Genomic DNA, 17,007 nt, shown 5'->3' with positions numbered 1-17,007 from the left:
ATTTTCCCGTTAATTCGTGATGAATAATTCGTCCTAATTAAGCCTTTACTTCCATTGTCAACCCCCACTTTAAGTTGACTTTATTTAAAAAAAAGACTTATTTAAGATTTAAAATATAAAGTCAACCTCTAAAATCGAGTTGACAAAAATAGTAAATTGAGTGGCAAGTTGCAACAAGGGAGCCGATTTCATGGGCTTGGTCAACTGAAACGGCCCGGCCCGAGCCAGCACTGTCCAGACTAAGACAGGCCTAACTCAAGCAGCCAAATATGAAACCAAATTCTGACTCTTTTGATTGTTAGTTTTTTAAAAATTTCTACTCATTTCATTTAATTGGTACCCACCATTTTTTGTCGGCAGCCAAATACATGCATCGTGATCAGAAGTAAGCACGACTACTATTTTGTTTATTACTTATTTAATTTTGACATAAAAATTCAAAAGTTACACTTTAATCTTGTTTCTTCAAATCTTTGCTTAGGTGTCTCATTTTCACATTATTTATTGGTGATTCTTTATTTCAACTTAGAATATGTGTATATTGGAGATTCCGGTCGATGCGTCGATGGACTTTAGTTGTTACACTTTTATTGTTAGGTACAAAACATCTTTAATTGAGTTAGAATTTATAGAGAGGCTATCTTCTAGTAACTAGTAATAAGTAATTGATATAAAACCTCTTTATTTGAGTTTTATATAGAGGAGTTAAGCTCCTACTAGTTAGAGGCGTAAGCTCCTAGCTACTAGTTTACCACATTATTAATTTTCTTTTTTTGTTCGATTGTTAATTTGCCAATATTGTTCAAAATAATCTTTAGTCTTTACTAAGTCAACAACCAATTTTATGAGATTGAATAATTAGGAAGGGCTATAATAAGAGAAATAGATGAAGAAAAGATAGCTGCAAAATATGATATGACAACACAAAAATGTTAAAATGAGTAATATAAAGTCAAAAAGGTCAAAAATCTCTTGCACAAACAAGGTTTAAGTTAGATTAATGTATTATTCAAGGTTAAATATTCTAAATGTATTATTAATATCATTTTTTTTATCATATTTCCTCTGTCATATAAAAATGGACACTCTTTCTATTTTGTTATATCCTATAAAAATAGTACATTATATTTTGGGTAAATTTTTCCTCTCTAATGAAGAGGGATCTTATTTTTCACTAACAATACTTCATTTATTTTTATTTTATCACTTACTTTACTAACTATGCATTAAACACGTATCATCCCAAAAATGTTTGTTTTTATAGGACATGGAAAGTATTATTTTTATGTACTCCGTCATGATTAAGTAGGAGTATTAATTATGACTAGATTGTAAATTTACGCAATTGATTATAACACTTTTTTACTTATAGTTCACGCAATATTCACTCACTAAACAATTAACAGTTGATGGTAAAACGTCTTACCATACTAATTGTAACTAGTTTCATATATCTATTTCACATGTACACAAAATTTATCTAATACAGTAATTTCGTACTATTATAGAAATATACTCCCTCCGTCCCTAAAATGTAGACAACATTTGAAAAACTTGAATTTTAATGCACAATTGGTTAAATAAGAGAGATAGAAAGAAAAAGTGATTGGGTATTATTAGTGGAGAATGAGAACCACCTCGTCAAAGAGAAAAAAGTTTCTTTAAATATAATTGATCTTTTTTTAAGAGAACATCCTAAAATGACAAATGTGATCTAATAGAGAATGAGAACCACCTCATTAAAGAGAAAAAAGTTTTATTGAATAGAATTGATCTGTTTTTAAGTGAACATCACAAAATGGCAAATGTGGTCTAGTGAAGAATGAGACTCCACTATTAAAAAGAAAAGAGTTTCCTTAAATAAAATTAATCTACTTTTAAAAAACATTCAAAAATGGCAAAATGTGATTTTTTTTTGAGAAGAGATAGAGGGAGCAGTACTATATACTCATAGAATAAAGCTATGCGGCCACATTATGGCCAGCCATAAATTAATTAAATAACAAAAAAAATTGATTTTTTTTTATTATTTTTGGTTTAATACTACTTGATTTTACTTTTATATCATCTCCATTATATGTTGCTCAACATGTTAGTGTTGTTCTTTTGTAGTTTTTGCTCAACTTATTACTACTGTCATTTCTTGATTGTTGCTCAACGTATACAGTAATTCGTGATATTAATGTGTTTTACGTAATGGAATTCAAAGATAAGTATCAACTTACAAGTCCATTCACACACATATAAGTTTATATCGGTAATTCTAATTTTTTTATACATGTAAATGGACTAAATTAACTCTTTATGGCCGGCCACATTATGGTCATTTAGCATCACTCATAATCATAATCCTATTATTTCGAATCCCTAGATTCATGACCCATCATGGGTTGGTGAATTCCAGTACCCAGAACTGTAATAATTGGATTGAGTGATACAATAACTGTAAATAACTAAATATAGCACGAGCAAAAATAAAAACACCACGTGCTCTCTTATTATTCCCCACATATGTAAAGTCAAACAATCATCTCTGACACCATCCAACCTTTGAAAAGTCCTAAATTACTTTTATTAAACACACAAGTACAACTAATCTCCAGCAGCAACACACAATTTTCCCGTGTTTTGACTTTGACAAACGTTGAATCCCTCTCTCAATCCTCGTATATATAAACCCAACTCTCCCCCAATTCCATTCCTCATCAAATTTAATCAACTCAAAACAAAACCCTAATTAAAAAATCTCCAGCAATGGCGGAAGTGGAAACCGAGATCGACATCCCATCCTACTTCCTCTGCCCAATCACCCTCGACATCATGAGAGATCCCGTCACCGTCTCCACCGGCATCACCTACGACCGAGACAGCATCGAGAAATGGCTCTTCACGCAGCAAAACACCACCTGCCCCGCCACCAAGCAGCACCTCCACACCCTCGACCTCACCCCCAACATCACCCTCCGCCGCCTCATCCAGTCCTGGTGCACCCTCCACGCCGTCCAGCGCCTCCCCACCCCCAAACCCCCCCTCACCCGCCCCCACCTCCTCCGCCTCCTCTCCTCCGCCGCCCAGTCCCAATCCCTCCAATCCCTCAAATCCGCTGCCGCCGAGAGCCACACCAACCGCCGCATCATGGCCGCCGCCGGCGCCCCCGAATTCCTCGCCTCCTTAATCGCCACCTCCTCCCCCGCCGCAGAGGATGCTCTCAGCATCCTCTGCGCCCTCCAGCTCCCCGAATCGAACCTCAAACCCCTCTCCACCCCCAATTTCATCGAATCCCTAACCCTAATTTTACAAATCGGCAGCTACGAATCGCGATCCTACGCAATCAATCTCCTCAGATCCATAACCGAAATCGCCGATCCATCAACCCTCACAGCCCTAAACCCCCAATTCTTCACCGAAATCGCTCAATTCCTAAAATCAGATGACATCACGAGAAAGGAGAGGAAATCGGCTCTAAAAACCCTATCCTCCGTGTGCATTTGGGGGCGGAATCGAGTGAAGGCCGTCGAAGCCGGAGTTGTAGCTGCGGCGATCGATTTATTGCTCGAAACGAGCGAAAAGAGGATGTGCGAGATGCTGATGGCGGTGGTGGAGGTGCTGTGCCAGTGCGCAGAGGGGAGGGCGGAGCTGGTGGGGCACGCGGCGGGGCTGGCGGTGGTGTCGAAGAAGATACTGAGGGTGTCGGGGGCAGCGAGCGAGAAGGGGGTGAGGATACTGCAGGCGGTGTCGAGGCACTCGGCGACGGCGGCGGTGGTAGCGGAGATGATGCAGAGCGGGGTGGTAGGGAAGCTGTGCTTGGTGGTGCAGGTGGATTGTGGGGTGAAGATAAAGGAGAGAGCGATGGAGATTTTGAAGGCGCATGTGAGAGCGTGGAGGAATTCACCTTGCTTGCCTTATCATTTTATCACTTCTTATCCCGCATGAAAAATATATTTATTGAATCCATGCAAATTTAGGTTTTTCATTTTTTTTTAAAGTAGAAAAATTTTCTCTCAAACACGTGGAGTTTTTGGATCATAGAATTGGTACACGAGGGGCAGGAACTGCCTATTTTGGGATACATTAATTAGTTGAAGAATTCTATAATTATCAAGATTTTAGAAATTCGAAACATAAACACTTCGGTTGTGATCTTTTAATTTTTTTGGTTTTTCATATCTTACATTTAACAGTCAAGCAATCAAATTAACCTTTAAAAGTTACAAGCATTAATTAAATTAAATATTCGAGCATTTATGCAAAGCTTGAATTGATAGTTGAATATTCAATAGTTGCAATTAAATATTCGAGCATTTATGCAAAGCTTGAATTGATAGTTGAATATTCAATAGCGCAAGACGTTTCCCCTCAATTGGTTGAATGTTCTGAGCATTGAAGCATTATCCTAGTATTAGAGTCATGGTCATGGATTAATGACCAAGTTGAAAATTATAACGCAAAATCGTAACTAGCTTAAATAGTAGCATAATATATCACCGTCCACAGTGTGAAGTCTTCCATTTAAGAGCATCCACGGTGGAACGGATGTCCCGGGGGACATCTCGACGGATTTCCCAAAAACACCTTCTGCCACGTCATAAGGACATCCCACTGCACTGTCACGTCATAAGGACATCCCACTGCACAATGGCGGACATCCCGACGGACATCCACAATAATAAAAATTCATAAATTCACCAAATTAAACAATTTACGGAATTAAAATTTCGACACCAATACGGAGAAAATGCAACCACTTTATTTAAAACAAAAAAACATACATAATTATTTAAAAAAATACATAGTTAAAAAAAAACAATATCAAGCTTCGACAAATGCGGCCCCAGTCTCACTCCTCGTCGTCCCCGCCGCCAGTCCCGTCATCCCCGCCGCCAGTCCTGGCGCAACTCTCGGGCAGGGGTGCCATCCCCAAATCGAGTCTCATAGTGTCGATGGCATCCTTCAACATGATCTTGTATAAGGGATCAGTCGTTGCATACCACTTGTCCATGGTGTCGAGCATGCTCTGCGTTAGCTGCACACGGGTGAGATTGTTGAGCTCGGGAGTAACCAGTGACATAGATTCCGATTGGACCTCGTGAGACTCGCTGGCGCTTCCCCTAGCCATTCGCATCGCGGTCTTTTGCCCAACCGGGCGACGGCGGCGGGAAGACGATTGAGGGATCGGGAACTCTGTCTCGGAGTCAGGGAGTTCGTGGGAACCGACATTGCTGCTGTACTCCCCAGAGGCGTTGATCTTCGTCCGCTTCGGACAGCCAGCTTCAACACCCACACTAAACTTGGCGGAAATCTGCACCACAAGATAAACCTCCCAATATTTGAACTCCCGGAACTCAATTCACTGTCGGGGTACTGCTGGTGAGACAGAAGCTTCACATCATCGGCGGACATGCCGCCTGATGCCGTGCGGAGGTTGTTTTGGTAGATGCCGGCAAATCGGCTGAGCTGCCTCCTCAGCCGCTCCCACTGTTTCCGGCATTGCTCTCCATCGTGAGGCTTCCCACCTGGCGATTTGAATTGGAGGCAGCTTTGGCTAATGCGCCACCACATTCTATCGATTGCTGATTAGCCCCGACGTAGGGATCCTCGACTACACCGACCCAGGCCTTCGCCAGCGCGACGCACTCCCCTATGCTCCAGATGGTTCTCTTTCTCCTGCCGGCTTCCTCCCCCACCCCCTAGGCCCCCGCCCCACCCTCGTTCCCCGCACGCGAGGACGAGGTAGTGCCCTTGCCCTTGCCATTCCCTCTCACCTGCTTCCGCGTCCTCCCTGCCGCCGGTTGCATCTCAGTGGGAGACTCTCTGACCGGAGATAGTCCCAACTCCTCAACAGAGAAAGTCTTGATGCCGGTGAACTGAGTCTCCAGATGAGTACTCTAAGGGGAATCACTTGACAATAAAATCATGTATGGGTAATAGACATTGTCCCTAGGTGATTGGGGGACTCCCTGCCTGCTCTGCCGCAACGGCAGGCATGCCCTGCATCATCTTGGGCATCATCATCCCAGACATTTGGGGCATCATCCCATCCATCCATGCACACCAAGGGGGGTACATATTGTAGTACCTGCATCATCCCCGCCATTTGGGGTTGGGGCATCATCGGCATAATTCCGGGCATCATCCCGGACATCGGTGCACTTCCGTTGGCGTTTTCCCCAACTCTAACGGGAAACGTCGTCGTTTGTGACTCGCTCGTGGCGGGGGAATCACTATCGTGGTGCTCCATTTATCTTCAAAAGAAATGAAAGTATAGAGAGAGAAACTCGTTAAAACAAGTGGTGTGAATGAAATGAAGTTCAACGAGCCGTATATATAGAGTTTTTTAAAAAAAATTAAAAATCGGGACGTCCGTCAGGAACTCGCAATGGCGGACGTCATGACGGACGTCGTCGGAAATCCGCGGAACTCCGATGTCCGCAAGCGACGTCCGCGTCTGCCGGTCGCTCGCCTAATGGCGGACGTCCGGCACGCCGGTCCGACGTCCGCTGCTGCGGATGCTCTAACTCGATGTCCAAATTTTTAAAAATATACGTTAAAGAAAAGTGGGTGGAAAAAATTAGTAGAATGTAGATTTCATTTTTATATATTAAGTTTATAATAATGTGAGTGTAATGAGTTAATACAATGTGAAACCCACTAATCAACAATAAAATACTTCATTTGTCCTATAAAAATATAGACATTTGAAATGACACGGAAATTAATGCACAATTAGTAAAGTGAGAGAGATGAAAAAAATGGTAGTTAAAGTAGTGTTAGTTAATAGTGAGACCCGCGTTATAATTAATGTTTTTAGTAATTGACGGAAATGGAATGTGCACTTATTTGTATGGGACCTATGAATCATAAGTATTATATGGAACTTTAGATCATAGACGTCCTGAAATGACAGGATGGAATAATATTTAGTAGAAGGGATAAAATAATTATTCAACGAATTGAATAAACCAAAAATTCGGAAAGGAAACATTTCATACTCCTACTCCCTCCATCAAGTACCATTGTTTTTGTAGTGGACGACATGCAAGATTAGCTTGAATATAAAATTCATAAAATGGAGATATAAAGTGTACAGAGTATTATTAGTAAAGAATAAAGAATATGAGATGCATCATAGTTACAAACTTAAACCCAAAAGAGGACTAGTTCAAAACTTATTACAAAAAGAGAGACTAGCTTTTGCTGAAGAACCAAAATTTTAAAAAATAGAAGTATTATTAGTTATGGAGAGGAAGTGTGTTTTTAGTTTGTACTTTGGATTTAAGAAATAGGAAAAGAATAACAATGTCTATTTCTAGATATTTATTATGAATTTGGCTTGGCATACGCATATTCATAATTGGTTGCACCAATTTTCCAATTTATCTGTGGAATTGGAAGAGTCATTCTTCATTCAGAAGAAAGTTCGAGTCTTTTCCAAAGACGAACATTAATTAGTCACTAATTCATAAACCTATGACCAACCACAAGTGGTACTCCTATATAATATGGAGTAGAGACGCCAAAGTCGAATATTCTTTTGAATGAACATTAAAAAACCAGCCAAAATAATGTTCATAAATTTGAATTTCCAACACATCTAGATCAAGTCCTCTCTTGGGTCCAAAGACGAACGCCAATTTAGAAACATCAAGATAGTGATTATGTAAATATTACTAGTATCTAATCATTCTAAAGGTAGCAATATTCATTACATTTGGTCCATAGCAGATTACTGCTACCATATGATAAATTGCCAAAGTACTATCAAATAGCATGAGACGTGGATTTAATAACGCTAAAAGCATCACTATGATTCACCTAATCCGCACATTTTGGCTGTGCAACAATTCCATAAGTGCTGTGACAACACCTCTTCCCTCCACCGTGATATCGAGTGCCGGCTCCTTAATCTTCCTTGTTAGAAGGCCATCGAGCTCCCCGCGCAACCTCTGCACATTCATCATCAAGTATCAGCTTCAATTAAACATAGAATACGCGCATCTACTTTTACTAGTTTCTAGTCCATTCTTGCAAATGTCCAAAACTATAGGGGGGAGAGAGAGAGAGAGAGAGAGAGAGAGAGAGAGAGATACCCGAATCAAGTCCAATACCGTCTTCGAGGCTGAAAAGTGAAGGTATCCACCAAGCATTTCAATGCCATCTCCACTTTGGCTAGGCAGAAGATTGCCACCAAACATCAGCAGAGCATAATCTGAAATGTTGGTGGAATCTCTTATGTATATGCTACTGGTTTTTACTTTTTCACTGTAAACCAAGTAAGGAAGAGGGAACATAAAAATGCCAGCATTGACAGATCCCGGATGAATGTCAACTTTCCCAACTTCTTTAGTGTAGAAAGCTGTTCGCTTTCCTCTCCGTTTGCACTGCACAATATTTGGGTAGAGTCCAGCACAGAGTATTGCACATATCATCTCTAAATCATAACTGTATTGATTGTATGCCTGCACAAATATAGCATGAATAAAAGTTCAACAGAAAGACATTTGAAACTCTTTTACTGGAATTTGGTTAATATGGGCCAATCGAACAAGACTTTATGGAAACTGGATCTCTTAGAATTTTAAACACTTACATTGGCTTGTGATTTGTTCACAAAACCAACCCCGGCCAGTAAGTCCAGAAACTGAAATCTCATATCTTCAATCATTTGCATAGTTACTGGTGAGAGAAAATTGTCCCAACAAAAAGATTTTTCATTTCTATATCGTTTCGCATCTTTCCACCCATGATATGCTTTGAGAAGTGCAATGTGGTCACTGTCACCCAAAAAGAAACACGGAAACAAAAATAAACAAAAAAAAAACAATTTAGCAGCAAATCATCAACCTAGCAAAATTTATTTGTGAAGTGAAGAGATTATGAACTTTTCTGTAGCCTAACCTGCGAGAATCACCAGCAAATGATCTTTTTGCAGCTTCTGCCTCATCTTTCCTACTTAATGGAAGGACAAATGGGCTACGGTAAGCAAGAGCAGCGGCTATTGTTAGTGCGGGGTCGAGACACTGGAAAATGGAACCCATCAGAAGCATCTTTCCAATATTTGGGTCCAAAGGCAATGTGCTAAGATGATGTCCTGTTGTGTCAGGTATTTAACAATCAGTTAGTTTAATGATTCACAAACTCAAGGACAAAACAAGCCAGAAATAACATACCAAGGGGAGTGAGCTCTTCCCTATCATCTAGAGCACCAATTGTTTTAAGAAGCTCGATTGCATTTTCAACTGATAGAGGATCAGGTGGCTGAATTGCTTTGGACAAAAATGTACTAACTTCTCCGAGCTGCAAACTCTTGATATGAAGACAAAGCTCTTGCAAAGGTGTTCGAAGCATTTCTGGCAGTTGATACTGGGGCATAGCATCATGAATTAACTTAGGATATAACCTGTAGCAAACTCCTGGCTGCACACGACCAGCTCGACCACGTCTCTGCATTAAACCAAAAGACAGCATTAGTAAAAAATGCTCAGATGAAAACAAGTTTCATTTACCTTGAAGGCCACCTACATGAACAAATACCTAAAAACACAAGATACTTGCATAGTAATATTATTTGTCAAATACCTGGTGTGCTGAAGCCTTGGAAATCCATGAAGGTAAAAGACAAGCCAGCTTATTAAGAGCATCATAACTAGTCTCCTTTGCCTTCCCGCAGTCTATAACATACACAACATCATCTATGGTAATACTACTCTCGGCAATATTGGTTGCTAGCACAATCTTTCTGCAGGAAAAACATCAATGTTATTTTACGAGGTATTCCGAAAGGCCTAGATGTAATGAACCATGAATGTAACTATGAGTCTGTAGCTAGAAGCCTAGAATTGTAGAAATCCACACTATTGAGAAATATTTTTTCTATGACTAGAAAGAACAGAAGGAGACACGAGCAGTGTCATGATACCAAAAGAAATTGTCAAGCGGTAAATTCCAGGAAATTGTAATAATGTCATGCTAGACACCGATTATCTTGATTTACTAAGTGCCACACAAGAACAATGATGGCAGATGGTCACAACAACACAATGATAGGTGTTCCATCAATGTCCTGTGTATGGAGTGAAAGACCCCACCATTATAGAAGATTATCAAACTATTCCTGTAATGGGATTGAATATCTCCATGTATCATGAACTGATAAATTGACCACTTTGTGTGCCAAAAAAATATTGCAAATGTAAAATTAAATATAAGGTATAGATGGTTACCTAACATTAGGGGGTGGGCGATCAAAAATTTCACGCTGATTGACTGTAGGCATTGAACCATGAAGAGGAATAACTAAGAACTTGTTTGGGTCTCCAACAAAAATGTTAACTCTGAGTTTATCAAGGAGCTTGGAAATATCGTCCCAACCAGTAAGGAAGACCAGAATTGCTCCATCACCTTCATGGCGACAGATATGCTCAATAGTTGCTTCCACCTGTATGACAAAGAAGCTAACTTTGTCAAAAATAAAATTTTGGATGACTATCCCACAAGATACAGCAGCAACTTGCTGCACTTGGAGGCCCAAGGTGTCCATATTTTCTTGCTTCTCATTGATCCATTCATACAACTTGTTGCTCCACTATGTATATGTACAGAGTTAAAATATAAACTTTTCAGATACATACAAGGCCCAAATCCAGCTGAGAACCAGACCAAGCATCGAGAGATTGCCTGGTGCTTGCACTGAATGATTTGTAGAGCACATCAATATCTGCATCCTGATGAAACAGTTAAAAGAACATGTATAAGGTAGAATATATAGGAGTTCCAGAACAAAAAATGCAGCGTCAATAGTTACTAGACATACTGTTCTTCAAAAGTAATCTCACATCAACATGCAAAAGGAATACTAGCAGATAAGCAGACATAGGACAAGGATATTTTTGTTTTTATCACATTGGTTGAAACAAATAGAAAATAAACTGAATATTTCTGGTTTTCAAAATTAGATCAGATTATCACCCTCGATGTTCTTCCACTCAAAAGGGATGTACAAAGCTGATCTTTTAACTTTGGCTTAAAGTCCTCAACTATTTATCTTTACCACATTGGATGAAAAAAGAAAGAAACAATAATATAATAATAACAATAACATTAATAATAATAATAATAATAATAATAATAAATTCTGGTTTCCAGATTTGCACACCAAGAAATGTGAAGCAATTTTCGTTATGATCATAAACTAATTTATTTAGCTTTCTTTCATAGTTTCCATTAAAATTGTGAAAAAAAAATCATACTCCATCTCTTAAGTAAAACATAGTACTATTGGTTTTGGGAGATGAGTAAAATAAATCCAGTGTGTTTAACTTTAACCCAATGAACAGAAAGAAAACCCTAAAGTATTCTTGGGTACAAACCCACACTCAAAGTAAGCTAACATCCATATCCATGCCTCTTACTTGCACTAAGTTGAGCATTGTACAACCTATATGGCTATATCATGTCTATTGACGACTATTTTGGCACAAATTACCTATATATACTAAGAAAACAATTAGAGCCCAATCAACTATGTAAAATTATGCACAAACTTGAAAGAAAAACCTAGATAAATGAATAAGTAGCAAACTGTTCTAATAAAAATGTCAACATATTTATTTAATATCTTAACAGACATAATTTACTAACGTACATAAAAATAAGGTGTCTATTTGAACCTTTCCCTAAGGGTTCATCTGACTTTCTCAAAGAATATTCTAGTAACATTCCATTTTTAAAAAATTAAGGTGTTATAAGAAATAGTGACAATGAAGTAAACCTCAAATAATTCTGTCAAAGGATCTTTTTTAGACTCCTGTTGCTGACTGCCTCTTCTTGAATTTCTTGGTAAGTTTCCAGACTCTGGCTGGACAGTATAACGAGTCTTCTCCAACACATCTTCTAAATAAAGTTCGTTAACAGGAAACGTTAATCCCTGGAGGAAAATAAAGTTACAAAAATCATAGGACATCACATAGAACAATAAATCTTGCAGAGAAATGTTATGACACTTAAGACTGTTGTACATACTGGAATGTGAATAGTGGGAGCATTTCCAAAGTATTTGGAGAATAGCTCGGCATTAATAGTGGCACTCATAAGGATAACACGGAGGTTGGGACGGCGAGGAAGGATATCTCGCAATATTATTAAAAGGAAGTCCTCATTCATTCCTCTTTCATGAATTTCATCAACCAGCAAATGGGTAATTCCCGTTAAATCTGGGTCCTGAATCTGTAACAATGGAGAAAAAAGTAATTAACATCCTGAACCTTAATATAGGATTATATATAGCCTGGGAACTTGGGCCAAGACTTGGAGCTGCCAAAAGAGAAAATTACCAGCTGTCGAAGTAACACCCCAGTCGTGCAAAAAAGCAATTTTGTTTGAGCTGAGCGTTTTGATTCAAGGCGAATCTGATAACCTACAGTTTCACCAAGCTTCTCACCTCTTTCAGCAGATATTCGAGCTGCGACTGATATTGCTGAGATTCTACGAGGTTGAGTGCATATTATATTACAGCTACCACCTCGTAGAGATGCTATCTCCTCTTCCAGAATAAATTGAGGAAGCTGGGTTGTTTTACCACAGCCAGTCTCTCCTGAGACAACCAGCACCTGCACTTCCAATTGATACAAAAGAAAGGTTCAAACTAATGCTTCAGATAAGCAAAAGATTATCCGTTCAGTTAGAATATATACAGAGAAAATTTGAGCATGCATTATTTTTATCAATAGAAGTTATGCAAGGGAAAAATAAAATGCCAGCATTACTAAAATAGGCCACATTGCATCAAGGTGCACAACCAAGCTGGTTCCTCATAAGAGGGAGGTCCATAAATAAGTGGTTTAGTGAAAAAAAACTAATGACATCAATAATTTTACAAAGTACTCCACAAAAGGAGTCGATTTCAGCAATCTCAAGTGTAAATTTACCTCCATAACATTACAGCACCTTGAAAAGCTTAAAGAAATCCCTAAATCACAATGTATAATTTTATATTGAAGAAAACCTAAATAATGATTCAGAAATATATACCAGAAAAAATAGATAGACAAAAAATAATACTCCCTCCGTCTCCTAAAAATATAAACTTTCCATTTTAGGAAATTTTCTTCTTTCCAATGAGGTGGAACACACTTTTCTTTCTATATCTTTCTTACTTTACCAATTTTGCATTAAAACCCGTGTTATTTCAAAAGTCCCTATTATTAGGGGACAGGGGGGATAAGTAAAATAGAATAGAGACTGCTGTTTAGCAGATAACTGAATTCTAAGGTATGAAATGACACATGGAAACGGCTAACATGAAGAATTTTATCTACCTGATTATTTGTAACAGCTTTCAAGAATTCTGATTTTACTTTGAATGCTGGAAGCTTTTCTCTAAATGCTAGCATTGCCTTTACACTATCACCTTCCTTCATGTCAGGAGAAAATCAGCATTAGCAAAATATCTGGAAAAACCATATCAGAACTTCAGGATATCAAGCCATATATATACCCTCATTTTTTCCTGCTTTTGTTTTAATTCAATACTAAGTCTCTCGAAGTCAGTATCAATGTAAGGTAGTGGTGCTTCCCTCTCCATTTCAGCAGGTTTGGATTGACTTGTCGCAGACCCAGAAGATGATGAAGACATGTTTTGTACTACTTTTGCCACATAGGAGCTTCTTAGCAGAAATCCAACTCTTGCTTCGGTCTCGGTGGACATTGATATCTGAAATGATATCCAAAACGAGAGATGCAATATGTCATATCTGCAACATTAGCATGCAGAGATTTTATACTTTTCCTTAAAAAATTGATGAAATACCTCATTCTTAGTGGAACCGTGCTTTTCATCAAGATCTGCACGATAATTGGGCAACGGGACTTTGCTCACAACAAGGGCCTTTCCTTTATTATAAGCATGACTTCCTTTCCACAAAACAAGTAAATCAAATAGTCAGTTAAAACCACATGATAATATCTTCAGGAAGATATAAAGTATAAACACATTTCAAAGTAATACTTAAATAGCAGGCTATCATATCCATTTATGGGAAGAAGGTAATAAAACTAAATATAAACCCCCCATCTACTATACATATATGTGGCTAACTTCAAGGGTATTTTTTGTCATCCTAGCAATGATTTTCTTTTGTATTCTGCCATCCTAACTATTCAAATTTCTGTAGTTTCAATACCAGGCCTGCTGCCGGAGGATTATTCCACTAATGCTCATTTAGTTTCACTCCACTAACAAGAACTCTAGATGGCAATAAGATTTGGCCAAATTAGCTGGCAATGGGCAGCAGAGAGAATATGTATTGCTGTCATGGCTTGGATGGCAAGAAACAATCTACCAGGATACTAAACCTTCATCCAAGCCCATTGAATAAATGATAAATCAGTGAAGTTGATAACTGTGGTTTCTCAATTACAAATTTTAAGCATATAATTGGATTTCAAAAGGCAGAATGGCCACATGTTGATGCCGTACATCAAGTGTTTAAATCATTGTGTACACGCCAGGAAACATGAAACTAATTCTATGATCAGACGATTCAAACCTTGATTTGAAGCTCCCAGATCTAAATTACTGTACTACAGATTTGAAACTTTGTTCAACTTATTCTAGTAGTAGAAAATATCATACCAAGCCAGAAAGACAAATTTAAGTCACCCAAGTATTGCCAAGCCAAATCTTAAAAGTAAATGTACATAAACTTAAGAATTAAGATAGATATGTTTCCGGCAGTTCTTCATAAAGAACTGTTGTGTGCAAAATACTATAAGGATAAGTGAACTTACAAGTATAGACCCAATTGTTGAGCCATATTAGCCAGGATTTGCTGATCATCTTTACTAAACTTTTGCCTTATTACCATCTCCTGCTCATTTCCAGTCTTCATCTGTTCTATTTTTCTACACCATTCATTCGGATCCATTGTCTCTTTCTACAGCCCATGTGCGCATACCAAGTTAGACAAGCACAAATTTTATCAGATATACTGATATACAGAATAAGTCATCTATTCTACTATTGGTCAGAATTCATATCATCATCTATAGTTACATACATGCAAACACATTCATAGCATACTAAATATGGCAAGCACAATTTTTCCAAGAAATACAGAACATTCATATCATCAGCTTTTCCTCTAGCTTTGCTCAGCATCCAATCTGATCGTGATCTATACTTCAAGGTATGCAAACAACTTCGCAATGTTCCATGCAACAAAAAATAGCACTAGTCATATGAGTCACCTCAAAAGAAAGTAACTTCAATTGTGTTCGATAAAAGTTTTCAAACATCTAATTACAGAATTCAAGCTCCAAAGCTAGTGAATCACGTTGATTAACAACTTATTTATTTAACTACAAAACCTATTATGCCCTACATAATTTCTCCATTGTATGTAAGTCATCAACAATTAGCCTCTTCATTTAATACAAATTGCTAAAATCGAACTGACTAGAAACCTCTCCTAACTTCCACAATTAAAAAAAATGCAAGTAGAAATCGTACCTAATCCGCACACACACGAAACCGAAATAAACCTACCTCAGCGGACATTTGGCGCAAACGCTCAGCTCTCCAGACAGGATCCCACCATCGCTGCTCGCCTCGGCCTCCACGGCCTCCACCTCTGCCAGCTCCGCCGCCTCCACGGCCGCCGCCGCCGCGACCGCCGCGACGACCGCCTTGTGCGTTAGGGCGGTACATAGAAGTGCAATTCGAGATCCGAGCTAGCTTGATTTCTGGATTTCCGAGCAGCGGAGGGGGAGCGGCGAGTGAGATTGAGAGAGGAGTGAGCGTGAATAGGCGGTGGTTATGGCGGAAGGGGTTGGGAAATAGACGGCCCGACATTTCAAGTACGCACGTGCCGTCCTTGAAGTTTTGATGCCGAAGCCGAAGCCTGGCCCGCTTTTCTCAGATGGGCTTACAGATTGTGGCTATGGGCTTTTTCAAGGCCACATTATTGGGCTAGATAACCGGGTCCATAGAAGTAATACATCCAGCACATATTTTATTAGATAAAAGTATAAAACATTTATATAAAATGTGCACAATAGCATTTACGATTTAAATTAGGAGTACTAACATATGTACTCCACATGTCATCCCCCCACAATTAATATACAGGGGATGTCTGTTAATTCCACATTTGACTTTATAGCATCTACATCTAGTCTTTCAAATTTTAAATGAGACTATATTCAGAAATATGGATTGAAAAGGTAGTGAAATATGGATCCTATTTTTATATATAATTGTGAGTGTAATGAATTAATGGAATGTAAGAATATAATAAAAATGAAATAAGACATATATTAAGGAGAAAAAATTCACTAGTCCTTCTATAACGAAGCGGCACTATGAGTTATGAGTTGGTGTGTTCAACTAATAATTCTTTGACAAATGGGTAAACCACATCCAATTAGACAACCACTATTTATGTAAAATTGCTTAATGGTAGTATTTATATATGGAAATTACCATATGTTTCACCTCCCATAATATATATGCATAATATATATACATAATATAACAATATTATTTTTATGTGTACTCATCATCATTGACATCAACAAAAAAAATTGGATATACAATTAATACTTTGTTATAATTATTTGAAAAGTATAGTTTTTTTCTTATTTATTTATGTATATAAATATATATTAAAGTTAAAATATACACAAATAAAATGCATGATTTAAATATTAATAGCCAAAACTAAACTTATATTATTTTGATAGACAAGTTTAACATAAAAGATAATAGAAACTAATTTTAATAGATGGATTAAAAATTGAAAACAAAACTCTTTTTTCTCTATCAGTGGAGTATTTATTAGCATATTAATTAATTTATCTTTCTTTGTATCATGTCACAAAAAATTAATATAAGAAAATTAAAATCAAAGGTAATTCATTCTATACTCTTTTAAAATGAACATTTCGAAGATTAGTTGATTTAAAATTTAATGACAATTTATCAACTTATTAATCCGTAGTGCATTTAAATTG

The 17,007-nt window shown here is 37.9% G+C and overlaps 2 protein-coding genes across 3 annotated transcripts; one reads left to right on the top strand and one right to left on the bottom strand.

Moving 5' to 3' along the window:
• Positions 1-2,493: 2,493 nt before the first annotated feature.
• LOC121785999 (E3 ubiquitin-protein ligase PUB23-like) lies at positions 2,494-4,148 on the top strand. The gene has a single exon (XM_042184502.1). It carries the CDS (start codon positions 2,755-2,757, stop codon positions 3,931-3,933), a length of 1,179 nt encoding a protein of 392 aa, XP_042040436.1. The 5' UTR covers positions 2,494-2,754; the 3' UTR covers positions 3,934-4,148.
• A 3,394-nt stretch (positions 4,149-7,542) lies between these two features.
• Positions 7,543-15,862, bottom strand: LOC121787462 (DExH-box ATP-dependent RNA helicase DExH1). Of its 2 annotated transcripts, XM_042186191.1 has the most exons (16): positions 15,542-15,862; positions 14,785-14,930; positions 13,805-13,904; positions 13,493-13,708; positions 13,314-13,409; positions 12,330-12,605; positions 12,019-12,222; positions 11,768-11,923; positions 10,629-10,721; positions 10,221-10,435; positions 9,577-9,736; positions 9,168-9,441; positions 8,896-9,088; positions 8,588-8,771; positions 8,088-8,456; positions 7,543-7,943 (listed from the first exon to the last, which is right to left on the bottom strand). In XM_042186191.1, exons 1-16 carry the CDS (start codon positions 15,845-15,847, stop codon positions 7,809-7,811), a joined length of 3,123 nt encoding a protein of 1,040 aa, XP_042042125.1. In that variant the 5' UTR covers positions 15,848-15,862; the 3' UTR covers positions 7,543-7,808. The 2 variants fall into 2 exon arrangements, with proteins under 2 accessions (XP_042042125.1, XP_042042126.1); XM_042186192.1 differs by lacking the exon at positions 15,542-15,862 and having other exon boundaries at positions 13,805-13,908; positions 14,785-14,917.
• Between the last annotated feature and the right edge of the window lie 1,145 nt (positions 15,863-17,007).

The sequence above is a fragment of the Salvia splendens genome, chromosome 22, assembly GCF_004379255.2.
Source record: "Salvia splendens isolate huo1 chromosome 22, SspV2, whole genome shotgun sequence".
NCBI classification, from domain to species: Eukaryota; Viridiplantae; Streptophyta; class Magnoliopsida; order Lamiales; family Lamiaceae; genus Salvia; species Salvia splendens.
This window is presented reverse-complemented; position numbering and strand designations above follow the sequence as displayed.

Excerpts from the sequence above, each read along its gene's own strand:
- LOC121785999 (XM_042184502.1), top strand. The coding sequence starts at position 2,755 with ATGGCGGAAGTGGAAACCGAGATCGACATCCCATCCTACTTCCTCTGC.
- LOC121787462 (XM_042186191.1), bottom strand. The coding sequence starts at position 15,847 with ATGTCGGGCCGTCTATTTCCCAACCCCTTCCGCCATAACCACCGCCTA. Across the intron at positions 13,410-13,492 it reads AAAAGCAGGAAAAAATGAGG|GAAGGTGATAGTGTAAAGGC; the intron begins GTATATATATGG and ends CCTGACATGAAG. Across the intron at positions 9,442-9,576 it reads CCAAGGCTTCAGCACACCAG|AGACGTGGTCGAGCTGGTCG; the intron begins GTATTTGACAAA and ends GGTTTAATGCAG.